The 27,750-nt window shown below is 41.3% G+C and overlaps 2 protein-coding genes across 5 annotated transcripts; one reads left to right on the forward strand and one right to left on the reverse strand.

Moving 5' to 3' along the window:
- Positions 1-158: 158 nt before the first annotated feature.
- On the reverse strand, positions 159-20,444 carry LOC145893897 (guanine nucleotide exchange factor subunit RIC1-like). Of its 4 annotated transcripts, XM_082982289.1 has the most exons (34): positions 20,361-20,444; positions 19,837-20,084; positions 19,658-19,765; positions 19,314-19,489; positions 18,902-19,041; positions 18,557-18,818; positions 18,223-18,329; positions 17,455-17,630; positions 16,792-17,091; positions 16,319-16,542; positions 15,812-16,004; positions 14,974-15,106; positions 14,286-14,422; positions 13,775-13,866; positions 12,358-12,551; positions 11,804-11,972; positions 11,086-11,329; positions 10,484-10,588; positions 10,317-10,427; positions 9,801-9,983; positions 9,273-9,444; positions 8,488-8,611; positions 7,725-7,871; positions 7,042-7,279; positions 6,668-6,744; positions 6,287-6,377; positions 5,812-5,921; positions 5,265-5,371; positions 4,600-4,743; positions 3,874-4,183; positions 3,104-3,316; positions 2,801-2,918; positions 2,615-2,737; positions 159-2,344 (listed from the first exon to the last, which is right to left on the reverse strand). In XM_082982289.1, exons 2-34 carry the CDS (start codon positions 19,975-19,977, stop codon positions 1,907-1,909), a joined length of 5,607 nt encoding a protein of 1,868 aa, XP_082838415.1. In that variant the 5' UTR covers positions 19,978-20,084; positions 20,361-20,444; the 3' UTR covers positions 159-1,906. The 4 variants fall into 4 exon arrangements, with proteins under 4 accessions (XP_082838415.1, XP_082838424.1, XP_082838432.1 ...); XM_082982298.1 differs by lacking the exon at positions 7,725-7,871; XM_082982306.1 differs by lacking the exons at positions 6,668-6,744; positions 7,042-7,279 and having other exon boundaries at positions 20,361-20,443.
- Positions 20,445-22,045: 1,601 nt separating this feature from the next.
- On the forward strand, positions 22,046-26,790 carry LOC145907155 (uncharacterized). Its single transcript, XM_082994619.1, has 8 exons — positions 22,046-23,417; positions 23,694-23,848; positions 24,258-24,822; positions 25,139-25,478; positions 25,673-25,910; positions 26,176-26,329; positions 26,624-26,669; positions 26,700-26,790. The coding sequence occupies exons 1-8, from the start codon at positions 22,046-22,048 to the stop codon at positions 26,788-26,790; spliced, it is 2,961 nt and encodes a 986-aa protein (XP_082850745.1).
- Positions 26,791-27,750: the final 960 nt, after the last annotated feature.

The following is a 27,750-nucleotide window of genomic DNA, read 5'->3' on the forward strand; positions in this document are numbered from 1 at the left end:
TTTGCAAATTTAACCAAAGAAACCCGAAATTTTTGTTCTGAGGGAACCTGTGACTAAAACTTCACCAGACTGAGGTTAAAATGACAATCGGTCCAACATGCATATGTTGCTCACAGTGGACTTGAACTATCATGTTTTGGACCTGCTGCAAGATATTAAATAACAAAGTTAGTCGAATACACAAATACAGAACTTTTTCAAACCTGATAAGATTGGCGCCTGAAAAATACATAATTGCTGCATTCAAAACGAATCCGGTGCAAATGGCTACAAGCTTTTGCAGTCTTACGTATGCAGATTTGTAATCGCTATACTACAGGAGGGTCACGAACCACAACAAGAAGAAACAACATCAATAAATATTTCACAATAGTATGCGGTTCGCACGCAGGGTTCAGGCAATCCTAAAGTTTGGGAAATGACAAAAGAAAACGAGCTTTTGTAATTTGATCTCGAGCCAAGACCCGCGATTGATGAATTGCATTTGATCGGAGTCGCGCACAAGGGGAATCAATGGAGAAGGATGCGGTGAACGAAACGCGAGCATTATTTTGGCAAATCGTCTCGTAGATAAAATCACAGTTGGCCACACGTTCGTGAAGAAGGAATTTATGCTTCGTCGTAGTGTCGAGCCTCAGCGCCAAACTTTCGAGTTGGGACATCGGGCTTTCTGATAAACGATATACTGTACTTTCTGTTTTGTAAATGTAAAGCAGGCAACGTTATATAAATTGCACATTGTCCCGTATTTTCTATACTAGAAAGTTATGTAGCACCAGCGAAAAGTTCAGACACGGAAATTCGCGGGGGAAAAACAGCAGCCTTCGGTACGACGGTAGCTACACATACCCGTATTATGATCCACAATGGCACAAAATAGTTCCACAAATCAAAACGCGAGATGAGACGCCTCTAAGTGCCCGCATGAGAAGTATTTGGTGAAATCTGCCGCAGGACAACGCACAGCAGGCACGACCAGCTCACTACGACGTGTAAAATAAAGATATTAAGTGCCAGAGGCGACGCGAAAGCAGACCGGAATTCGGCTGAAAGCACTTGCTTAAAAACCGATGCTGAGTGTCAAGTGCACTGAGCCACATATTCAAGGAACTGTGTGAGTTGCCCACGATGCGTTTAACGAGTGATGGTGAATTAAATCGGACACCAGTTGTGGAGGTTTCGATATAGACTAGAGATTAAGATCGCTAAATTCGTACATTGACAAACCTCCTAAGGTCGTTAACTAATCAAAGCAGGACTATCTAATGAATCATAGAATTGCGAAAGTTTGCGGTAATAATGATTAACAAGCTGTTGAACCCGTTCAATTTCGGACGAGCAGGCGATTGATGGGATGCGAAATTTTGTATGCGACGGGCGGATAAAATGCGCGCATTAAATAAACGACCAAAATATTAATTTTATAGATTTTGCGAAACAGTTACCTCAGAAAGGTGGATCCCAAACCACGCAGTTCATTTCAAATGGCAAACAGCAAACAAAATATAGTTTGGCAATAGAATGAGCGCGCCGACAAGTGAAAAAGAAACAAATGGAAAAAAGAATAAACCCGTCCAGGTCAAGTTTCCGTGCAGTGTGAATACGTAATAAGTACCGCACTTTTCGGTCGGGCGACCAAAACGCGCCTCATTGTGATTCTCGTTTATCCGCGAGAGTCGAACGAGGTTCGAGAATTGCATCAGGCGCTATAGGCTCCTTGGAATGCAAAAATTTTTTTAGGAATGACCGATTTTCAACCGGAAATCTTTAAACCACTAAATTACTTTTAGATTTTAGGGACGCTTCCTGGTTTCCCCTTCTTTGTCAAGACTCACAACGAACTAAAACCTGCAATCTCCGGTAAAGGTGGACATGTCGTTTGGGCCAAATTTTCCCACGAGGTGTCTCAAGACACTGTGCACGTCGATTCGTCCTGTGAGTCAGCATACTCATCCGAATCGTCAAATTCCTCCACCCCATCTTCCTCTTCTCCCAACCCATCCTCTTCATCTTCTGTTACAACGCGTGGGGAGGTTTGCTCAACCACCGCCTCCTGGATGAAATCTTCCTCCTGTCTCTCCACATGAGCGGGAGAGCAGAGGTTGGCGGGAGAGGAAGGGGTGCGTGTATGTGACGTGTCAACCGTTGATTGGTTCTCGCACGGCACGCTGTTGTGACGAGTCCTCTCTTGGGATGCGGAGGGTGGGATTGCGCATCGCACGCTTCCCGTTTCATTTTCTTCTTCCTCGCCAACCTCCGAGAAGTCGGATCCGGTTTCTTCATTCACGGAAAGTTCGTCGACTTCGGTTAATTGTTGGGCGCTGCCAGGAGCAGGCAACTTTCTCTGTCGAATTTAAGTCGGATTAGGAGTGAATTGATTCAGGACGGTCGTAAGCCATTTTTTAACAACAAGTTGTAAGTTTGTGAGACCACAACTTGGTGCTTGTGCGAATACAGCAGCAGTGAAACCTTCTTTCTCCACTATATATTGGGATGCATAATGGACCGCATGTCAATTTTTAATAATTCCTGGCCCATGAGTCGAAGTTTGCCACCGACCAGTTAACCAACTTTAACCTCACGTTTCTGTTTCATTATTTCAACACTACAATACCTTGATAGTGTTTGATGAAACAGATGTGACGAATGTAGTTGTGGCAGTAGCGATAGTTGCACTCGTCCATGCACTGCGTTCCATCGTAATATTCGTCACAGGAGTGGCCGGAACCCCGGAAACCTGTGCGAATATTTGGTTTCAAGCGGTTTGCAAAGCAGCTAATATGACGTTTGTTGTGTGTACCTGTTGCTTGGCAACGATCGCCTGGTGTTCGGCGTGCGACACTTCGCGGTCGTTTATGACGTCATAAAGCTCCTGCAGGTGAGTTCGAACTTGGAGCAACACGGCCTTGTATCCCGGACTAAAAGTTTATGATTGTTTTAAATTCGGAAAAAAACGCAAAAAAAATCGCAAATCTTGCGTTTATTCAAAAGCCAGCGTATTAAAATGTGATACGGGCGCCAAACCTGGCAGTAATCACACTTATAAACACGTAATTCCGGTCTACAACTTTAAACTCACTTGACATACACGACTTATATTTACCATTCGCTGATCGCCCATTTGTCGATTTGTGTCAGACATTCGCGTGTGCGCTGAAGCGTGTCGAGCGGAACTGCGTCATCATCGTTGGTATTTGGATCTGCGAGTTTTGCTGATCTGACCAATCTCGCCATATTAGATGGGTCGCGTAGCATGAGACATATCAGTGTCGCCCACTCCATACATAAAGCCTCGAGGAAGAGTTCCAATAAATATCTGCGTAAAAATCACATTTCGTTGTTACAAATCGAGTAGATATATAAGTAATTTTTGAATATTTTGGGGGGTTTTAAGAGCACAACATTCTTTTGAAAAAAAAAAACATATTGTGAGTGAATGCAAGACCGCTAAATAACCTTTTTTGTGGCACTGCATTCCTTAAAAGCGTTGGGGGACAATTTAACGAAAAAACTATTCCGTAATATTATCTGAAAAAGCTTGTCTCTACTTTATTATTCGAATCTTCTCTTGACATGTGGTCAACAAATACTACACAAAAGACATGGCGAAGTTCCTGCAAGCGCCAGTTCCCCACTGTTTTTTGTGTGTGTCATTTGTCGGTCATTGACCGATACGAAATGTCAGAAAAATTCAAGCCGATTTGGACATAATGTCCAAATGCAGCGAGCGCAAAGTGCGTTCCAGTTGTGCGTCGCGCAAGTTTGCCCTGCAAAGCTTAGGACGTCATAATCGCGATTCGTGGCGCTTTGTTTTTTTTCGGACATTTGTCAGAATTTTTTTAATTAAAATTAAAAAAACCAGCATTAACTTACTGGAGTTTCATCTCGTATCGAGCAGGTCCTCTTTTGTCATCCAGAGCACTACCGTTCATCGTAAAGCCGTACATATCCTCAGCACTAGCGGCAAAACTCGAGTCGTCCATTGTGAGACTCGACTCTGAAACCTCCGACATCTCGGATGCCACCGTGGTCAAAGTGAGCGTGGATCCGGTTTCCCGAGCTGTCAGAACGGTCAGCACTCCACTACCAGCCGTCCCATCTTCATCAGTTCCCACGCTCAAGTTGTCGAGGTGGGCGGTGTGACGTTTGGGTGAGTTGTTTGGCAAATTCGAGAATCTGAGACCTTACGAAAAAATGTGGTATAGGTTCGAACAAACTCACATATGGCACGTGGAAGTGACAACAACAAAACCTCACAGGTCGAAACAGTGCGTGTACACACCCTGTCCGCAGCTTGCCAAAATTAGATCTTTTGTTGATTTTAGTTTGTTTTTAACAGAGATGACCTTTTTCTAATCTAGGGTATGTAATATTCCCTTTGCGTTTTGTTACAGACACTGGCTGTTTGGCGAAATATAGATGATTTTAACCTTGGGAATTCACCATTCCATATAAGCGGTTTAATTGTATTATATTGGAAGTAATAACTTGTAACATGAAAAGAATGTTTATTTTTTGTCAATCAATCCAGATAGTAGAGTTACTTGACACATGTACCACGGTTGCGACTAAGTCGACATCGCCATTCGAAATATCTACCTGGGTTGCGGGATTTCGGAATGTTTTGTTGTTCGAAGTTAGTGGAACGTGATGGAGACATGGATTGTTGAACTTCCAACGCCGCCAGACGATTCTGAAGAGATCCGAGGTCGTTGAAAGATCGGGAATGAGCTGGAGTTCCTCCTGGACACAAACCACGAATATTCAAGTTTTTCTACAAGGTTTTAACGCAGTGAAATAGGGAGAGAATGAATTACACAAAAAGTTTATTGGGTGCTTACAGACTGTATAAAACTAATTAAGGCTTGAGGAAACTCCAGCTTCGCACATGTATCTTACGGCTTTGTATAACGTTGTTAAGTTTTCAGTGGCAGATAAAATATGAAACTTACGATTTTCAATATTGAAGAATAAAGGTGTTACCGCATTTTTTTGTTTGGCAAAAACGCCATGCGTCATATTGAAGCACAATGAGAAATTATGGCGTTACATAATCTGCACGGCACAAAACTGACGCGATGTTGCGTCATTAAGGCGAGCCACGAGTTGCTTGATAAGTCTTTTATCCACGCCGATGACCGATTTGTTCCAAAACCGTTTCACGAGTTAACAATCCTAACGCAGACGATCGTTACAGCAGGATCGGTCATCAAACCAACTTGTATGCAAAGTAGCCGCCTTGCAAAGTGTTTTCGGATACTTACCACTGCTGCTGTTGCTACCGCGGGAGGTTTTCGATGAGAAGAAGTTGGGAAAAGGCCACGAGAAGTCGGAGTGCAACGTTTTGAGGCACGTTACAGCGTCGTCCACTCTGCGGGGTTTGAGATTTTTGATTATTTTATTGCAACGTGCGGCGCGCAAAGAAAAAAGGACCTATACAAACAATTTAAAATTTATATTAAACCTAACGAGACCATAATAAAAAACGCAGTATAAGTGTGTATAAGCTGCAGACAGATGGCCACTGTTTCGACCTAAGGTCGATTAGGTCGAAACAGTGGCGATCTGTCTGCAGCATATACACAATTCATATTATTAGCTCCACATTGCTTAGCGGTATAAGTGGTTCAGAAAACTATATTCAATTGCCGCAGTTGCTTTCTTTCCTTGACGATGATAGATTTGATTTGTGATAAATTACCGATTGGAAGCCAGACTCCAAAATTGTGCGATTGCTTCCGCCCACAAAAAGGTCAATTAAACTGCCCTTAACCGACCCACAGTGGAGGTTGCCAACAAACAAACGATCACCTGCACGCCCTTCCACGTTCCTTACGAAACCAGGGTACGAGCTGGAAGTTCACGCAAGCTGCAAACGTGCCAAGGTCGTGAAGGCGGAGGTCTCCCATCATTTTGCGAGCCTGCTCCAAAACGTGACGTAATAAGAGGAGAAAAAAGATTTCTTTTTTTATCATTACTAAAGGTTGTCCTGACAACAAATCTCGATCCCAATTTCAAGTGAAGTTTCAAGTTAACTCGCCACTTCGTGTTGGTGAGTACAAAGGACATTGCAAAATTAATGTTTGTTAAAGATAAACAATAGTCATGCAAGTAACGGAATCGTTATTTTCGACATAAACAAATCCTCATATTTCAAGACATAGAAAAATACGTTTTTGTTATTTGTTTTTAGAATTCCTTGGTTCATTAGTTTTTCCACAGACGCGAGTTTAGGCAAATAGGGCAATTACCTTCATCGTTATATTGATATTTTTATGTATTTCACCTGTCTGGCGAGTATCACGTCCAAGAAATAATGTTCCGCACATTCGGCGGCAACTTGGTCCTTGTTCCCGACCGCCCGGTCACCAGAAAACCTACATTTTAAACAAACATCTTAAAGGGGCGTCAGCCACTGGAGGTTCACAAACTTTACAGCAAGCAATTTGGTGATGCGACGAATTACGAACACACGCGGAAATGGTGAACAGTAAAAGGGATGGAGAGAAATTAATCGAAAACCGCCACCGCATGCCGTTAGTGGCCAAAAGCAAAAGAACAAAAAGGCAGAACCGCATGCGTTTAACTTCTGAAACACAAGTAATTGAGCTTTCCTGTCAAAATAAAAGGTTTCGGATGTTGAATTATTGGGAATATTAACAGTTACCGTTTCGATCGAGTCCCGGAACTTGGGACCGGGTGACTGGAGGAATGTTGCAGGGGCCGATGCATCGGATAATGTTCCTGGAAAAATAGGAAATCAAAAGGGTTTTCAGCAAACAGGTGCAAATGTTACAATAATTTGCAAGCTCTTCAAATTCCCTCTCATATCAATATTTTACATAATTTTAGAAATAAATGAGCAAAAATGATCAGTAACCTGCAAATACTGCATAGTAAACTATTAGACCAGACTAAGGTCACCAGTTGCACTGATGAGACCCGTAAAGTCGAAACAGTGTGCACTGTTTGCAGCTAACGTCGTTTCAACACACGAGCAATATTGGACTATACTGAATATCGCTATTGATTCGGACGTACCTGGTGGTACTGCCGCATCTGGTATCTTGACACGTACGGATGCGATACTGACGAACCCGACGAACTCTGACCGCTAGGCGACGCAGCAGTCGCGCCAGGAGGTGGTTTGGAGTTGGGCACGAGGTCGAAATAAGATTCTGTGTAGCTGCGCGAGGTGAGACGTCTGCTAGGTGGCGCAGCGGAGACGGGCGGGTTGTCATCTGGAGAATTCGGGTTCTTCGTCTGCGTTTTGCCTCCGCTGCGGGTTAGTGGAAATGCAATCGGGCTAACACTTGGTTAAAGTTCACCGTAACACCGAGGAAACACGAAACAGACATTTGCACACTCGGCGACTCCTAGCGGAGTGTGGAAGGTACCACTTTTTAGCGGTTTTAATGAGGATTTCAGGCATGCGCCAGATTTAGTGGTGAGGAACGACAGCACAAATATCATAGTGTAGTGTTTGACAAAGCATTGTATGATGAATTATTAAAGCAGTTCTGTGGTCGGATTAGGTTACAAGCGTCATGTGAAACTTGCGAAGGTGAGCGAAAAATCAATGTTTACCAAATAAAAAACTGATTAGAAAGGCTCGCCATGCACGTCAGCAAAAATCGCGCGTCTCCAGGCTTCGGCAGCCGGGTAAGAGGTGCGCGCCTTGCGCTCACACACATACTGACATGCGCATGCGCTCGGTCACCAACCTACAACCGTGGAAGGATGTGGTTTGGGGTGCCGGCGTGGGCGGGGCACTTTTGGTGGACATGCGACGTTGCTTTTGAGAGCCAGCGACCGACTCGTGGACCGGCACCACGCTGTATTGCCGCATGAGCAAGTTCTTTCGCTCGTCGCTGTAAGATGGAACGTGGAGGTTGCTACTTACGATGTGGATAAAATGTGTCTAGACTCTAGACCAGTGTTTCTTAACCTTTTTTGGATCACGAACCCCTAAAACATTATTTTGAAAGCTATGGACCCCTTTGCAAGAAACACATTGCAAATGTCGAAAAATTAAAATTCGTGGACAGCGAAACCTTATGGACAAAGGAAAATACGTGGATTTTTAGAATAATTTTATTTCGTTTCATGAACCCCTTAATGCATCTTCTCGGACCCCTTGGGGGTTCATGGACCCCAGGTTAAGAACCCCTGCTCTAGACGCTTGGTTTCGAATAAATGTGCGAAGAATCAGACAAAGGTTTGAGGGCGATTCAATATAATCTATGTGCTTTTTTTTTTGACAAAGGAGTAGAATAACCACACTGTGGCTATTGTACGTTGTGGCTTTTGACGTCACTATCGTTACAGGTTACTTCCAACACACCAAATTGAAGAGGTTTTTGGGGTAGTTTAGAAGCACTTGGCACTTGTAAGTCATAAGAGTACTACTCGGTCCTCCAGGCATTCCGAACAAACACATCAACTGCCACCGCAAACACATCCAGTTCGTACATTGTAAGAACTCACCTGAACTTAAAGGCAGGGTCGGGTTCAGTCGGGGTGTTGTGGTGGGATCCTGGGGTCACAGCAGGGTAAATATTCACGTTTAGAAGGGTTGGGTGACGTGGAGTAGCACATGCATCACCGTCACCTGTGAAAAAAAGGAGGTTTGAAGGGATTAGTTTTCTGAAAAGTGAAAACAGTGTAAGGGTTTTGGGGAAATTAGTTACGTGCTAGGGATGGTTTTGTTATTAAATAATTAAGGTGTCATTTACTCACTACATAATTCAACTTGATGTAACAACAACTAGAAGAAAACAAGCTGAAAACCTCAACCCAATGGAGTTTACTATATTTTCTGTTGGCAGGAAGTAACCACTGCTCAGTATAGTGTAAGTGCGTCTACAGTTTAATAAAAACTACAGTTTTGAGTATTGACCACCACCGCCACCACCACGGTTCTACAACCACATGTGAAGGCTGGACCACATACCAGAGGAAAGCAAATCTTCTAGAATTTCGTCTTCGACTGACAAAACATATAGCTTACAAACTGTATAAAATACGCCTGTCAGCAATTGGAACAACCCAACATGGCAAAAACATGTTACCGAAATGGTTCAGGTTATCAGTCAATGGGCCAATTTGACGAATTTCACACATTATGTTTGGCCTTGCAGATGAATTCGCATATACGTTATCATCGGAACAAGCTTTTGCAAATTTATTTTCTTTTCCAAAAATGGTTAAAGGGTCGATAGAAGCTTCCCGACATTCAAGCAAGCGCGATACGATTAACTCATTATTTTTACCTATAGCTCTTAAAAATCGAGCAATTTCGTTCGCCAGCGCCCACTGTTGTTTTTGTAAGGCCTGGTCGAAGAGGCGTGTGGCATCTTGCCTAGCAACCGCAAGTTGTTCGAGGTTCTGCAATATTATGAGGTAGGAAGCCGCCGTGCGCAGTTGTCCATTTTCCAAGCATTCCTACGAGAAAAATGATGTTAACGGTTCGGTTATAAATTCATATCAAATATTTGTTTGTCATGTTAGTTTTGATTTTTGGGAGGTTATGTTAATAAGCAACAATAAGGTCTTTGAATATGTTTTTTTTGTAAGGAAGTTGACTGATAAGAAACAGTTTTTACAACTGCAGCAGTGACAAAGTTTTACGAAATCTTGGTTTCACGGTTTGCGTAAAATCCCCTCCTACTATTTTACTAATATGTCCTTATAATCTACTTAACTAGTGCATAAACATTTTAACTGCACAGTCGATTTCTTGTATGGCAATTAAAGGTTTTAAAGTCACGAAGGATTTGTCCCTTTTTTAACAAACCCACCTCGAATAAATCCCGGGGACTTCCCACGGAGTTGAACAAATATTCCCACAATGCAATTTCGGTCTTCCGGGCGCAGTGGACGACAGTCTCAAGATACTGAGGAAATTCCTCCAGGAACTTTATCACCGTGGGGAGGAGAGGATCTGGGATCGGTTCCGACGCGGTCGCCTCCTCCTCCAACACCTACAACATATAAGGTACCACATTAAATATCGTTGGTTCAGATAATGCTTATAGTTGACTGGTGATCGACTTAAGATTGTAAAGAACAGACAACTTGCAGCACGCAACTGTAACACCAGGTTCCCATGGTAACTACGTTTTTTTTAGAGTTTATTAAAACTACAATTACATAAGACCATTACACGACGGAAGTTTCAGCATACAATTTCATCCCTTTCATTATTAATCAGTAAATCATTCCGGGTGCAATGAAGCTCGGTCCGTATTTTTTCTGACCCCAAAAGTTCCGGATTAACCGAAGTTCAACGTATTTGCATTTAATGTTATAATTACCTCGTGAAGCATGAGTTCAAGGACGTGTGGAAAGCAGGATAGGTTCTGACAAGTGGAGGCGAGTTGCAGGGCGTGATAACCCAAATTCCTACGCAACAGTTGACGAAGAATCTGCGAGATGGGTTGTGTTTTAAGTGGCCGCGTGGCAGGAGATTAATTGTTTTTACCTGGTGAAGGTAAATTTCGCAAGTTCGTTCGATGGTGGAGAACTGCAGTGCTGTGTTTCTATCAGCGATCCGCCTGTTCATCAGGTTCTCATCGAAGCCTTGCAACTACAAAACCATGTGGTAATATATGCGTGACGAAAATCTCTAGTGAAGTGCGGTTCTCCGTGTGGGGCAGGAAAATAATTTCGATGCAGGCACAAACTAATTTCAGGGCCTCATTATCACTCTCATTGCATTACATTGAGTGGGATTACACAAATACAAATGCATTTATTAAGCATTTAACCCTGGAGGGGTCACAAAAAGACAAAATGTCCGTTGGGAAAAAATGTTTTAGAAACACTGCTCTAGTCCAATTTTGTAAAAAAACACCATCAGTTCCTTCCAAGTAGAATAAATTGCCCGATTAATGTTAAAGTTTTCAATCTCTGTCATGCAAAAAAAGTGTCTATAGTATAGGTCGATTTTGTTGTAGAAAACCTCTGTATCGTAAAACATATAATATACGAGCTGCGAGCTTTGTTTCAACTCAAAGAAACGTGTCAGCACCGGCGGTAAACACAACATTCCACAAAAAGTACATCTCAAAATCTAAATCTAACCGTTTCTGAGGCGACCCCGAGGACGACGGCTTCATTGAAGAGAACAGCCAGGGGGTAGCAAGAATCGAGTGAGAAGGCGAGTGTGATGCGACGAGCTGTGAGAAGCTGAAGTTCAAAACCTCGGTGTCCACCCCTCTCTGTGCTGTTACGGCGGTTGGGACGAGGCGGGAAAAGAGGGAGCCACACTCGGACACCGGCTCCTCCACATCCCAACCACAGGGCGTCGGTTAAGTGGACTTTCGCCCTGCAGTGGTAATGTACGGCGGTTACTGATATGTTGCGCTTGCGTAAGATTGCAGCAAAGTTGTTTGACTTAAGTTGCCGCAAATGTTAAGATGTCCAGTTGTTCTGTTATAAATTTCAATAACTGACGTCTGGCAAATTTCTTTTTGACTTGAATTCATTCAACCAACGTGTTGCCTTTCATACGACGAGACTTTATAAGGGTTTTGGACGTGATTTTGTTGACAGTTAAGTTATTAAAGTTATATTACACCTGGCAGCAACACCAGCGCAATGTTTAGTTCCAAAAATAGTCGTTCAACTAAGCACGCCAAACATATTGCATTGCTGCTGGGTAAAAGCAAAAATGCACTTTGCCCGATAAAACTACTGAACATACGAGAAGTTATAATTCAAATACACTGTTTCAACTTTATTTATAAAATCTATCAAACAACATTCTTACCGCTACAAAACAAAACAAACCACAACTTACCTGTTTTTGTACTGGGTTGTCCAAATGTTTTCTACACACGACGCGAGGACAACGGGAGCAGTGAAGCGTGTCTGCCTCCGTTCGTGTGGAAGAGGAGATAATTGGTCATCCTGTGGGGAAGGAGGAGCCTCGTCATCTTCGGAGGAACCTTGCAAGAGCAGCAGACGGCCTGTAGAAATATACGGTTTAAAGCTTATGCTGGCGACGGGGTCACCACTGTAGCTATTTGAAGTTGCTCAAATAGATTTTGGTTTACCTTGTTGAACAAGCAATAATTTTGTAATGACAGAAACGTGTACTGCCTAAATAACGACGATTTTACTACACACAAATTGGCGTCGCGTAATTCTTGGTTGTAATAAAAGATTGCTTCAAAATGACTGTACTTTCAGAACAGCCATGGACAAAAAGCCGCTCAGCGTTCTAACAACATGTTGTATTGCATTGGAAATTTGATGAGATCCGAAATAGCTAAGCACATTCCCCACAGGTAAAGTTATGTGTATGAGACATGGAAGACTTGGAAAGACGTTTTTTCAACAAACCACAAGCACCTGCAACGTTTATGATGAGGACTTCCGTCTCCTTTTGAGGTCGTGAGCAGAACGAGGATGAAGATGACGACCTCCTTACAGCGCTCTCCATATGAAGGGCGGTGAGAGTTACGGAAGCCACCAACGTAGGGTAAGGGACGTAACGACCAATCGAAACTTCTTGTAGAAACCGGACGGACGCTTGTGAACGAGGGCTTGGAAGACAATACATTGTTTAGTATGCATGCATACAGCTGCTAACTATTTCTGCATTTGTATGTGCTAAAGGACATCGCGAATTGAATAGTTAAATCGATCAGCTTTGTTTTGAATAAAACAGATGTACAGTTTAAAATAAATAAAACAGGTGTTCTTTATACAGCTTTCGCTAAAAATATTAAGTTCAATTCTTTAAAGTGTATATAAGCAAGCAGCGCATACACTATAAGCAACCTGGATAAGTCGACGCCTATAAGGAAACTGAATAATCCGCACATTTAAGGAGGAATTATCGAGACCACAAGTTGTGACACAACTGCTACACTGGCTGTGCGTAAAAACTCACGTCAACAAATGTTGGTTTCAATTGATTTGGCACATTTGTTCGAAATTCTTGCAAAACATTTTGTGTCGGAGTCGGACAGTGAGTTTTCCGGTTAAAAGCATGACAAGGAATCCGTTACCATGAGTCGGATAGCTGGGTTTCCCGGATTACGGTTAGATTTAACGAGACTTGGCTGTACTTGAGAAAAATCAGACTATCCACAGCGTGCCTTGTTTTGCCACTAATTTCTATATACTTTAATAGGAAAAGTTCACGTAAGACAATCGCTAATCTTTCAAATAACGGGGACTGTTTGTTTTAAATATCATTCTTCTTTTCAAACTAATTACAAAATTGGATATTTTTACAAAATCAGTCACAAAATTAGATTTTAAGTCAGATTTAAAGTTTTGAATTAGATGCCAGCCGGGGATGAAAACCCTCTTGTCATCAGCGCCGGGATTTTCATAAAGGCTTTATTCAAATTAGGTGTTTGCTTTCTTATAAACCAACGTTGATTTTTCTAAAACAAGGCAAGATAATGATGGGAGCGACAGACGTTGCGGTGTTCAGACAATCTGTTCTAAATTTAAAATAAACAGTATGATATGTCAATACAGTGACCTTTTCAAAGACCCCCACCCCAAGTTTGAACAATCGTTTTGCAGCACAAATCGCTTTCCTAGGACTGCGGCATATTGTATTTTAATAGTCTGTTCTTCTAGCGCTTTTTTTACCTGCTATCCAGCAAGGCTTCCTCAGGGCATACCCCTTGCTGGTGAATAAAATTTTGTTTTAATGTGCCATAAAAACAGACTATTAAAATACAAATCGCTTTCCTAGGACTGCGTTTTGCTACATGTAAGTTGACTGCCAACGCAGTGGGCAACATACTTTTTAATGTCGTGTGACAGAACGAACATTAATATCCGGCAATCGTACGTGAACAGAACGAGAAGGTTCTGGAAGATGTTGACCAACAAAATCTGGAAAAAAAACGTATTATGTGAATTGTAACCACGGCAACGGTTGAGGGTGCACTTAAATTCAATATGCCGTTAACGCGGCAAACGGCATCCCCTCCAGCTATCGGGATGTGGTTATTGTGGTAAGTGAAACCCATACACGCTCAGATTGTATATCTATGGTGAGGAAAGCCAAGGAACCATTTCGTTGCGATGTGCACGAGTACGTATGTATATTACATGCACTGGTTCGATGCTGGTTGTAAGTAACGAATACATCGTGGTTGCGACAACACTTTTTGCGACTGGACAGGGTTTAGTATTGCAGTACAACGGCATGCGCATTGCGCGGTTCGGTATTTTGATACAAGATTGTTCGTTTATCGCTTCATTTATCAGAAAATACCACAGCCTGTTAATGAAAAGGTGTTTTTTTATACCTGAGAGCGCACTTTCTTGATGCAAGCAAACGCGTTGTCGAGGTTTGTTAGGCGGGGATACAGACGAATTTCATCTTGGTTGTCGGACAAGTTGTAACAAGCCACCACCACGTAGTCTTCCCACCATGTTAAACCACCTGTCAATCAAATGAACTTGCATAATAGTCATTCAGGAAGTTATAGCAAAACCATTGCCAACAAATCCTACCTAGACATTCAATAATAAGTAATTGGGTTCAATTTGACCTGGTCAAGACAAAACTGAGTGTTGAATTTTTCATAAAATGAATGGATATGTAATAGTATGCTAGAAAAATATTGGTTCAATCAAATGGGGTTGGGTATATTTCAAAACTGGGTAAAAGGAAAAAATACGCAAAAGTATTGTTTTTAGAGCATTTAAAACTACTCAAAACTTTTTTTGAAAACAATATTATCCCGGGGTTCAGTGGAAAAGTTCGAGGGAGTCCATGCAGGAGCACCGTTTACAAACATTCTTTTACGTTTTTGTGATGTTACACACATATCATTTTTAGTTCATCAAAAGAACAGGTAAATTTTGCTTGGGGGTCGTGGGTTTAATTATTTATGGATTCCATGTCCACTAAAATGTTGAGAACCACTGATCTAATCAGTTTATTGCCACATCTTGTTTCTCAAACCAATCATAAAAAACTACAATACACACCTGTAACAACCATATCCTTTTCTTGCATTATATTCCCAAACACTTTCCACTTTCTTGAGGTAACTGTGTAATGCGCAAGACCAAAATTTCCCGCTATTGCAAGAAAACAACCAGTTTCATCAACAGCAGCAAACTGAAACAAGTTACAAACACAATTAACAAAAAAATCTTTCTCAACGGAAAATGAAGGGACTAATTGGAAAAAAAAATGCAAATGCTTTTGGTCAGGGGTTCCCAACTTTCATCATCTTTAACAAAATGTTGTGACAACACACCCCGAAAATGTAACGCAATATAAAGTTGCTGTTGCTGCCAAGCATATTATATTTCAATAGTCTGTTCTTCTGGCACACTAAAAAAATGTAATGCAATAGTTCATTTTTTTATCACTGCAACAGCTGAAAGGTTGTGCAGTTTGTTACAGAAATAAAAGTTCCAAGTAAGCTTGCAACGCACCAGTTGGGAACCAAAGTTATTTTGAGCACACACATTAAAAATGTTAGTTGCAAAAAACGGTTGTTATTGTGTGTTAAAATGTGTGACATATCATGCCTCATTGACAAAGAATAAATAATTGGCAATTAAGGCTCTGTGTTGTGGGGCAGTGAAATATAGGCAAAGTTAAGCAGAAAGTTTAATGTTTCTGTTGCTGCCAGGCATATTGTATTTTAATAGTCTGTTTTTCTGGCATTTTTTTCGCCTGCTATCCAGCAAGGCTTCCTTAGGGTATACCACTTGCTGATGAATAAAAGTTACGTTTTAATGTTTTAAAACTATTAAAATAAAGCAAAAAGCACTGGTAGTTTTTAGCTGTTGGCAATAACAACTTATGACCTACTCTGATTGGCCAATTGCTGGGCAAGTAGTTAAGTGGGAGTTGTATGATGGTCCATTGTTTGTTGGCTACAGCTGATCGAAGTGGACTGTTGTTTTCAGATGAACCATCTGTGCTTTCTTCAGCTGTGTTGGCTATGTTGTCATGGTTTGGTACAATTGGATTGATGCTGTGGTTGTTAGTGGTGGGAACAGACCTGGAAAAAAGTGCACAATTACTTTTGTGTTTAAATGACACCAAGCACAGTTCATACTTTATGATGCAATGATTGTAAACTTCAACTTGATAGTTCTTTATTACACAAAAAGGTAATTTTTGTGTGAAGTAGTAAACTTAAACTAACTGTAGTTGATTTACGACACATGCCCAGTTGGTGTTCACAAAAATACAAGGTAATTTGCCCACACACAAATTATACAAAGAGTTTTGGGAGAAAAAAAAACTACCTAAACAGTTCATTAAAAATCAAACACAGTCAGACTTAATCCACCCAGGCACAAAAGCACTTACTTTCTTCTTGGAGAGCCATGCTTGGGTGAAGCAGGCTTGTTGAGGTCAGACTTGCTTGAATAGGGAATGTCTGTGTAAGTTGGAAAGAGACTGGAGTCTCTTCTGGCAAAATACGATGACTTGTCTGACGTTTCAGGGTTGATAATGGAGTATGTCTGAGGTCTTTCACCTATACTGAGGTATATCTTATCTTCACTGTGCATGAGCACATGGCAATGATTGCTCTGCAATGTTAAATATACAACGTTGGTATATACAGTTGATTGCATAGTTTTTGAATGTCTACTTTAAATCTAGCTAACTATATTTACAACTTGCTGTTATAACACAAAAGCAAAAATATGCTGAACGGCAAAAACTCACAACCAATTTAAACAATATTTACATCAAATGATATAACATGTCATGTGTTAAGAATGTGGTGTATTTTTACAAGTGTGTTAAACAAATCTGCATCATACATCTTATCTTACCATGCATGGATTCATGGCCAGGGCACTTTTGGCAAACTGTATTTGGAGAAGCTGTTCAGTTTCAATGTTTATTTTTGTAGGGGGACTTTCACCACCATTTTCAGTCACAAGCTTTCTGCGTGCTTTTTTGTGATTGTGCTTTAGATTGTCTTTTGATACAGGTTTGCCGTCACCACCGGTTGACTGATCTTCGGGGTGTGACATTTCATGCTTTGTGCTCTTGGAGGCGTGTGTCCTTTTCTTGGTGGAGGTATTATGCGTTCCAATCAACCACAGGTTGTAGCCTTCAACTCCCCAGCACTGTGGCAAACGTAGGGTTCCAATGTTATGAAATTGGTTACACTGTGACTATAAATAGGTCCTTCTAAACAATAGGCAGAAGTTCATTTAACTGGAATGGAACTGCATTGTTGTTAATTCTTTAACAGTTTTAAGGCAGGCTAAGACAGGGAGTATGGTGGGTCAACAAATAGAAACAAACTTTACTATAAAAACAGACCAAACAAAAAAAAAATTAACTGTAATCAATAAAACATTTTTAAATCATATTTTACAAAAAGATAAAGAACAAAAATATACTTTTCAGGTAGATTAGTAGGTCAAAACACAGATCTTATCTGTGGGTTGGAGCCCTGCCAGTTTTTTTAGTAAAGCGAAACATACCATAGATCTAAAAACTCCCTGAATGTTGGGAGATCCATCTGAGGCGTGAGATCGGTCAGATGCGAGCGTGCAGAACAGACAAGACCCAAACACACTCCACACAGAAATGCCTCCATTCAGCCATGACAAAGCCAGTGCACAACCATCTGGTGACCATTCCATCTTCAAAACAGCACCTGAAACATTGCAAAATACATAACATTTAACAAAGAAATAATGCATGCCAAGACTGAATTACCCAACTACACAGGAACAATGCCTTGGCTATGAGGCTATACAAGCATATGGGTTTATTATTTTATAAATACATGTGACTGATATGTTTTAACACTTTAGGCTGATTTTTAAAATCAATGTAAATTGCAAAAACTGTGTTTTGAGCTACAGTAATTGAGTTATAAGCCAAACCTCTAGTGTTGATATAGTATTAAGTGAGGCATGCCCCATACAAACCAGTTTTAAAAGAGAGCTTTGGGAATATTGGCCACTCTAGTAGGCTCTATTTACTTTTGTACCACTTGACTGGGTCAAGTCTTTTACACTTACTGTTACTACACAACAACCATATTTTGCTGTAACAACACTTACAAAGTGTAACACGCCACAAATTTTTACAGTGACAAATTAGAAACAAAAGTGTACAGCTGTTGTGAGCCATTTTTCAAAGCAAACCCATGTTGTTCAGTGAGTGATTTGTACTACTTATGTGTGCTTGTGACAGTTGTGACCATAACACTTTTGTATCATGCACAGCCTTGTTGACCTTACCTACAGATTTGCATATGTTAGGATATTGCGTGGGCGACAAAGAGATGGTGTGAGACAAGGTCAAACTCCCAGTCACATCATCAATGGCAAACACAAGACAGTCACCTCTAGAAAAATTATTAAAACAAGAGAACTAAATAAATTTACAATACAGTTTGTAAAAAATAAGTGGCCACGTGTTTATTAAAAAAATAATATGTGGTTGTATTTGTAATCCATGGGCACAAAAAAACACATTTCTGGAATACATTTTGTTTTAATTAAATAAATCAACCAGCTTTTATGTGGCCCTGTGGTTAACACATTGCCACATAAATTGTTACAAGGAACTTACATGCTCGTTCCATAGGCAATCAACCTGTACTTGTTGTTCACAGCAACACAGGTGGCATTAATTACACCAGGTGCCCAAATACCACGTGTTTTCCAACCCCCCTCTTTTATTTCTTCCTCTTCATCACTTGTTGTGTCATCATTGGATTGTGTCATGGAAACCAGTCCTGCTCTGCCATCACTTAAAACGAGAGCAAATCCCTCCAGAAATGGACTGTATACAGCTTGTACAGGACATGTGTTCCGTTCTCGTATTAAGGTGCCTGTGTTAAAACAATATGTTTCATGCTAGGATTACAGTGAAAAGTGACCACATGATTTTTCTGTTTCAACAACTAAATCTTACCTGATAGATGCAAGTCCATGGAAAACGGAATGTCATTTAAGGCCACTGACTTTCTGTGGTCATTAGCATTATTCCATGACAAAATTTCTAATCGTCCATCCATAAGAGCCACCAACAGTTCATCACGTACACAAGACAAGCTGTAAAGAATTATTGCTACCTAATTAAAGTGTTTCTTTTTTGGAAATCATTCAACATTTTTTTATTAGCATATGTGCATTTTCTTTTAATATCTCCCAGGTTTAGCACGGTATTCAATTTTAAGCAATGTACCTCTGCTGGCACCTGCACCATAGGACAGTCACTCCTGCTCTAAAACTTTAACCATTCCCAAGACCCCCCAAAAGTCAAGTTTTAAAATGTTTGATTTTACCAACCTAATCTCGTAAATAAAAAAGTTAATTCACAAAACCTTGTGACAGGAACTTTGTAGTTGACATTGGATTTCAGAGTCAGTCGAAGTGCTGGCACCACTTCATTCGAGTCACCCTGGTTGGTTTTTGTCTGGTGATATTCATAAAGGTTCAGTCCTTTGTCTCCTTTTACATCTTGCTCAAGCTGGTAGAGAAGGAGGTAACCTTCAGTTGTCTGCAGAATATATAAAATTAAGAACAAAAGGTGCAGGTGTTTTTAATTATGCAACAACAAGTTAAAATTAACAACAACAAATTATGCAACAAGCAAACTCAAACAGAAGGTCAACATTGCACGATCTTTGAAAGGTACTTAGATGGGAACATTGTGTGGTAGGCTTACCGTAACAGCTAGCATACTGCTATCCTGTCTCCATTCTGCCATTTCATTTGTCCCAATTGATGCCACAGATGCATGACACCTCTGGTAGCACACAATTTCCACACAAGGCTAAAATAAAAATGTGCACATATATTATTTTTTTTGAGTCAAAACATAAAAAAATCATGCAAAACACATACCCGACAGTGCCATATGCTGACAGTTGTTTCCGTTAAAACAGCAAATAGCATCCGATATCGATTGCAAACAACACATCTTAAGCAAGACTTCTTTCCTTGCCCAACTGACAAGTACTTGGGCCAACCAAGTGGAAAATACATTGTCCCAATTGATATATCCTTCAGCACATTATATTACCTATCTTGTCAATGCCCTTGGTGCATTTATATTCCACATTTCTCATTCATGTGCAGTTTCTCACATTTCACTGTAGGAAACAGAACATTATGTGGTCACGTTAAATTTTTTAATCAGCTACATGTTTTTTTGTGTTAAACTACCACACACGACAATGCATCACAGTGGAAAATTAACGACACAAGGAGTCTAAATCAAAAAAAGTACAAAACAAAAGCATTATCTTGCTCATTCACTAATTTTGTTTTCCATTTGACACGGTATCACATCCAATGACAGCAAGATAAAATTAAAATAAACAAGGCAAGTCAATGATTTTTAAAATCATCAAGTAAAGTACTCTTACTTAAAGCAGTTTTATGCCAAGATGATGACAAAGTACATCATGAAATAATGCCGTGCAAGCTATATTTAAAAATCGAACCAAATACAAATATTATAGACCAAAACTCGTCAACATATTTTGACCGAATTTTGATAAATTTATTGAAGCCAAATCGGGGGTTTACCCTGACTTATACAGGTAAATAAATGAAGATGTGAGATTTCAATACATCGAGCGTGGCAACATGCATGTTTCCATGACCTAGTTCTACAAGATTTCTGTATACGTGAAAACTTTGACCTAAAATGCACATGCGTGTCTATGTGTGTTTGTGTGAACAAAGAAACCGAAACAAAGAGCTGAGCGATTTTGGCTAATTAAGTTTAATTTATATCTATACGCAATGTCCATATGAACCCGATTGTGTCGAATTTTTAAATTAAATAATATGCGCAGGATAAGTTTAACGTCTGTAAGATACTTGTTACTTCTTCTCCGTTCTGTCGAAATACATATACCATACTGTGGCATGAATCCAATTAAACACTATTCAGAAAAGAGGAAATTTCTCGGCAAAGTAAACAATACAAAACATATTGCGATCATTTTTATTGCAATAAAGCTGCATTGCTTTGTCACAATGCCGCGTTTAAAGGCCGGAGACTTAATCAATAGTTTACATTAATGATTCAAAAGGTGGACGTCGAGTTCGTGTGTTTCATATGCCGAGATCCACCGTCATGTGATAATGCCATTTAATTTTCGAGTCATGCTTGTGGCCTATATGATTTCGTGTTACAGCTAAAGCGGGGCTCTCTTTATATCCGCTTGCAAGAAAAGCGAAAGAGGTTTTATCCGAATATTCAAGTTTCAGATCAAATCAGAATATTAGCGTCTAGTCGACACAAATTTAAGTGCATGTTTCTAAAGGCGCCGATGCAATTATCCAAATTTTTAGCTCATTGTGTTATGATGTGGCTTTGTTGTCCATAAAGTAGTTTGAAAAAAAGCGAGCGTGGATAAATTTGTTATACCCTTATGTAGGCAACACCTATTGGTATTTTCACACAGGATTTCGCAAGCGCTTGCACACGTCTGTAAATTGCGAACCCTGTGGCATGGGCTTCGCTCATACATACCTGAACCAATCGGCTAGGTGCTCAGAAGCGATGAATTATTCAGTTTGTTTCAAAATATCGATTCTTCCCTCCACGGTGTCAGTACGATTTATACCTTGCGCAGCTCGGAGCTCCGGGTTTGGACTTCGTCCGCATGGGTGAGACAGGTATTTTCGCTTTGCGTTTCCGTGCCGCACGTAGAGTTCGCGCAGAAAACCTTTACCTGGTTCACATCTTCAGTTTTCAATCAAAATAATCAAGATCAGCCTTCAGAGAGCTGAAGACCTTCTTGGCATGTTTGGAAAACAATATTAGCCTAGACTTATAGACATGAAGAGGCGAGATTGACAATTGGGTCTGAGGCATATGAAATGCTGTTGAATCGTAGGATTTATGTCTGTATTTTCCATATGTTGTTTTCTTGGAATGTTTAGACATCGAATACTGCGATGATAATATAATACAACATAAAATTTCTTCCATGCAGGATCTTAGGGAAAATGGCATGGTTTGAAATCTTTCAAAGGCCATAAAATTTTTATGCGGAACAAATGCTGGTGCTGTCTCGTACTCGGACCTAAATAAATTATGGCGGAAGAAGCACAAAAGACGCAGTACAAAGAGAAGTGTGCGACAAAAATCAATGAACCTCCCGTTGCGGCCCAGAACGAAACATGCCCCATCGCGTCAGACGGAATGTCGCGCTCATCGCTGACTGTTGACAGCTGCTGCCGTCATATCGATACTAAAACGGAATCAATGATGTGCAGTGGTTCATCCAGCGACAGGCCCTTGGTGCTTTCCTTAAGCGAGGACGAGCGTTCTTCAAGCAGAATGTCGTGTATTTCATCGCAAAATAGCCTCGGCAAGCGAGCCGGCATCCATGCGCTGTCCAGCGCTTTTGAACGAGCAAGCAAGATGTCGATTTTCAGGTCGAGAATCGCAAGCGAGCACGCGACGAACGGGACATTTGCGGAGAAATTTGTAGCATGGAGAGACAGCGCCACTGGGGCTGTAGATAGCATAAGAAAGCGTTTGGGGGTCTTCAGGAGGACCCGAAGTCTGGATGGTGAAGGCGAAGAACGGTCGTACATTGCAGGGCGATATCATGAAAGAGCACAGGTTTTAAACAAAAACAAGAACCTCAAGCAGCCTGTAGCGCAAAATGAGTCATTTAACAACACATCGGATAAAGTTTTTCTTCCTAATAATAGAAATCCGCACGGAGAGGTCATTTTGGATGTTGAGCGACATTCTCAAAGCGACAAAGGGACGATTAAAAACGGCGACGAACAATCAAGTTTGATATCGAACACTTTCAATGACAAACACGTGACTGAAAGTCCAGCGTGCGATCTGCTTGAGGGAAGAACGTATGTTTGTGCAACCTGCGTTCTCCCGCCGTCCGAAGAAAATGGTAGCGCTTGTGATACTTCGAACCGAAATAATCATGTTGCCGAGTTACAAGGGGTGACGTGCAACAAAACTGACAGTCCAACGGAAGTTCGAATAGTTGAGAAACAACCGCTGGCTGAAGCAACGCATCTCACGGCCCCGACTGTTGTCCCATTAGAACAAGCAATAAACCCTAACGATTTGACGGTAGAATCACAAAATAACACCGACGTTAACAAGATGGCAAGGGATGAAGACAGCCCACCGTCCACCATAACCATGGCGCAAGGTGAGCAACAGGAGGAAGAGGAGGCGTTAATGGAAAACAAGGGGGTTCCGCGGAAGTGCTTGGGCGGAGTAAACCTGTGGGATTTACGTAATTCATTGGAGCACACCACAATCGAGCTGAAGTACATTAACTACGCGGAGGACGACAAGGAAGAAGGAAGAGGGGATGATTTAAAGGCAAGCGTCCGGGATGTGACCGAAGCATCGCCCAGGAGCACCCCAAGTTCGGAGTTCATCATTTCCCGCGAGAAATCTGTGACGGACTCCGACGACAATGGTGAGTGATTGCGTGAAGGGCTTTTGCATAACTATACACCACTATCCTGATGTCCCACCCAATATATTTCGCTGCAAGTAATCTTTTTAAGTGCCTACACATTAAGCTACATCAGGTATTCCCACTCCTGCTACGCACCAGCAGCAGTCGTAATCGGTAAACATGTTTGCCGTCTGATTTTATTGATCAGGCCCAAATCCGCAAAACCAATTGACCCGCATGCTCCAGTCTCGCAAAGGCCGAATTTAAGGTAAAACAACTGTGCTTATTTTGCAGGTAATAACCATGCGATCGATGCGGCGGTCGATTCCGCACCATCATATGAATCCTCTCGAAGCTCCGGTGGAGACATTAGACGAAATCGTTTTTCTGGTGACGACAAAATCGTTACAGCAAATGTGGAAAGCGCACTCGACTTAATCAAGCAGAAAGTATACGATATTCTCTAATGGATCGGAAAATGCAAATATAGAACGTTATCTCGGCGGTGTAATTAACCGGACGGAGAAAATATATTTCACAAAATTGTGAAATCTTGAATCCGTAAACCTTTTATTTAGATAAATTTTACGTAACAACTAAAAAAATATAAAGTCAAATTTTTAGCTTTTGTTTACAGTGATTAACTCAAACCATGGAAACTTTTTACGTCTTACAAGAACGTTTAACTTCCAATTCAACATAGAGCAGCAAATGAAAACGGTCTTTCATACAATGCTCCGGCATGGATATTTGTTATCTTTAGTCGGATCTATTGCGCCTCGTTAACCGGTCACGTCGCGCATTGTGAAACGCCTATAATTCTTTATCTCAAACAGTCAGCTATCGATCGGTTTGCAGGGTAACGTGGTTATCACCAAGGCCATAATTGAAAGATCACCCGAAGGGCGCGACGCCGAGAATCGATCGAATAACCTCATGGCAGCGAAAGAGCGTCGGCGTTATTTCGGAGGTCGCCGACAGAGTTCGTTGTTCGACAGTAATGACAGCGATGTATTTGCACCCGAAAGAACGCCTTTTGAAGTTCAGGACCGCGTGGACGCCGGTTCCCGTGGGTCTTCTTTGCGAGTCGGCCGCCAATCTCCGTCACCGAGTACGGATTCAAACAGAAGTGACCACCGCGATTCCAGAAAGTTGTACAATATTATACGGTTTGTGGACGACGGACAATCGATTGAACTTCAACAGTGCGGCGACGGGAGCGGTTCCTCATACAGCCGAGCATCGAGCTCACGCGGAAGTCCGACGTTCACCAGTTCCTCCAATTCCTCCTCGACTCATCTGAAGGGATGCAGCGAAAAGGAAACCCTGCTTCCCAACACTCGAAGGCGATCTTTAAATACTTCCACTATAAAAACGACGTCTATGGATTCGATTGTTTCCAGCGCCTCTTCGTCACTTAGCTGTAAGTTTATTGTTTTACTGTGTAAGGACGAACATGCTAAACTTCATTATGTGATGCTGCGACGCAGCCTGACGTCACGTTATGTTTGACCTTTTAATTTTAGGAATGACGTAGAACGAAACGTAACCAAGTACCAGCTGAACCTATTTCAAGCAAAGATTATATAAGTTAAACACATTTCATTTTGCAAGACAGTAAAATATATAAACAACCAACGTATTTTCAAACTTGTTGGCGGATTCTGGAAATCATTCTCCAACCTATCGCGATGACCGCGACACTTGTTTGAACTCAAACCTTGGCTCTCACTTTACAGATACTGTCCCTCACACAGAGACAACAACTCTTCCTCCCACAGCACATCGTTCCGCTACCAGATACCGATACCAAACTAAACCAGGTTCTTCAAACTCTTCAGCTACCACGTCCCCATCCTCTCCTACAGGCATTTGGCCCTATCCTATCCAGTTTACTCGAACGCGTAGTGGCAGTGAAATGTCCGAATCAGATTCGATAGACAGCAACTCGCAACAGAGCAGCAGGTCGTCGTCTAGCCTCCGCGGCTTGTCGCGACTCTTTAGAAGGAGTTCGACCCAGAAGCAACAACACGATCACGTTCCAACCTTTTGTGGTTACACAATGAGCAGGGATTATTGGTGCGTTCATGGTTTGAGCAATATTGTCTTAAAGTCTCTTTAAATGATAATCACGAAAACGTTTAAAGTAAATACATATCCCCAAGACATTGGAGTAGGCATTAGGCCTTGTATCTCGTTAAAAAAGGGAAAGCTGACGTTAAAACGGAACATCAATTATTTAGAGCACAAAATTGTCTCACCTTCCATTTCAGCGTTGACGTGGAAACTGACAGAATATTCAAGGAATTCCTTTGCCAGGACAGCTCGTCCGTTCCAACCACTCCAACCAGCTCTGAACCGCTGCCTCCCCCCTCCCACATGCTGCCTCCAAGACCGCTGAACCGTAGCAACACGACCCAACTGCGGAGGCAGGTGATGCGGAAGCAGTACAGCGACTCAATCGCGATGTATTACGGCCAAAAGATGCGAAGATGGAGATTTGCGAAACAGGTGATGCGATTTCCCAAGAAAACAAAAATCTTTGGTGTCGAACAAAACATGAAGGTAAAACAGAACTTTCAACGGCAATGTAAATATATTTCCACAAAATTTCCCATTTACAATTTGAAATACTTACCAAGAAACCTGCTTGCCATTATGCACACCAGCCACTTTCATTAAGTCGTAGTTTAAAAAGCTTACGCATCACCAACTCATTGACTCATCCTGATATAGTTTTCTGCGGTAAAAAACTAGGGTTTGTTAATTTGTTCAGAAAAGTGACAGCGTCAATTGTCCGATTGATCGCGCGGTGCTGCGTCGTCAAGACAACATCGAAGAAGACTTCGATCCCGAAGAGATAAACGTGCGCCTCTCCTCCACGTCATCGCGAAGGGAAAACGAGCATCCGGATTACATTCCTCCAACAGGTCAGCACCAGATTTTGTGTTTTTTTCGATTATTAAAAGAATAAATTATCCTTTTTGTTTGTATGTTGATGGAGTTTGATTACGCTCTATATCAGATTATATTGGTGGAAGGTTTCTAGAAAGTATCAAATTGTTTGACTCTGGTTGCGTATCACATTTGTATGACTGTTGTGCGTAAACTTGATATAAAACTGAGCACTAGTATGAAATTTCCACGTCCACACTAAAAACATGAACAATCGCGTTGCCATTAAAGCATTGAACATTGTTTCTCAATATATACTTGCCTTGTAGTCAATGAACTTATGGAGTGGCGACGTTCGAGTACCGACCACACCTCGTCTGTCTCCTGCTCTTCTCGACAGAGCAGCACCCACTCCGATTCGATAGAAGAGAAGGCAAAAAGAAGGGAGATCCCCGAAAAGCACGTTACGTTTCGGAGTGCGAAAAGCGACTGCTGAGCTGGTTATTAGGAAGTGTTGCACTTGGCAACGATCTTGTCCCGCGACAATCTCTGCGCAAAGCACTTTGTGCAAATAGCCGGCGTTGTTTGTGTTGTAAAACTTGCATGAAGCAGTCGGTGCTCCCTGCCCGTGCTGGTATGGGTCGACTGAGTCCCGAAAGGTTTTAATTTGCGTCATACATTGCCTTTACATGAATATTGCATGTACCATCATGTGCCTCACCGCGCACCATATCCCGCAGGCTTTTCATAACTGCCGTGAAAGGTAAAATTTTCATATCTTCGGGAAGACTGCTGGAAAGTCCACTGATGAAAGAATTTGCCAAGATCTTCTGTTTGTCTCGTTTCGCCGCTTTTTCCGAAAAAAGTGTTAATTACGACCTTAAAGAATGTGGAATTAGGAATAAAATTTGATGCCCATGTCAATCTGCTGGTCTCTGAACCAAAAACACAGAAATTAAAGAGGAATGATTTGTTTTCTGATCATCAACGTGTCATGGTTTCAAAAGTCCATTCATACCGAAAAAAACAAATAATAAGATATTAAACTGCAACCAGAATCTTCTCCAAGACAAGGATATCGTATATGAGCACATAGTTTTCTCTTTTCATCGCTCGCGAACATGGAATTGAAATGGTTGTAAAATGATTTTCAAAACGTATTACTTGTAAATGATTTCCAAAACGACAATCTTATAATTCCTCCAAAATATTGCTTGTACCTAAAATGGTCGCAACTTTTAAGGGTGTTTTGGAAATAAACTAAACATTGTTTTTCAAACCCTTCGGTCCTGAAGCTATTGAATACGCTAAACATAGCGAAATGTTTTACGCTTGCTATTTTCCAACTATAATGGTGTGCCTAAATTTGCAAGCGTGCCCTAAGTTGAGCGCCCCTTAAAAATGAGGCGACAAAAAGAGCAAGCAAACTGTTGACTGTGAGGGAATTTAATCAAAG

Source organism: Ascidia mentula, chromosome 1, assembly GCF_947561715.1.
Source record: "Ascidia mentula chromosome 1, kaAscMent1.1, whole genome shotgun sequence".
Lineage (NCBI taxonomy): Eukaryota > Metazoa > Chordata > Ascidiacea > Phlebobranchia > Ascidiidae > Ascidia > Ascidia mentula.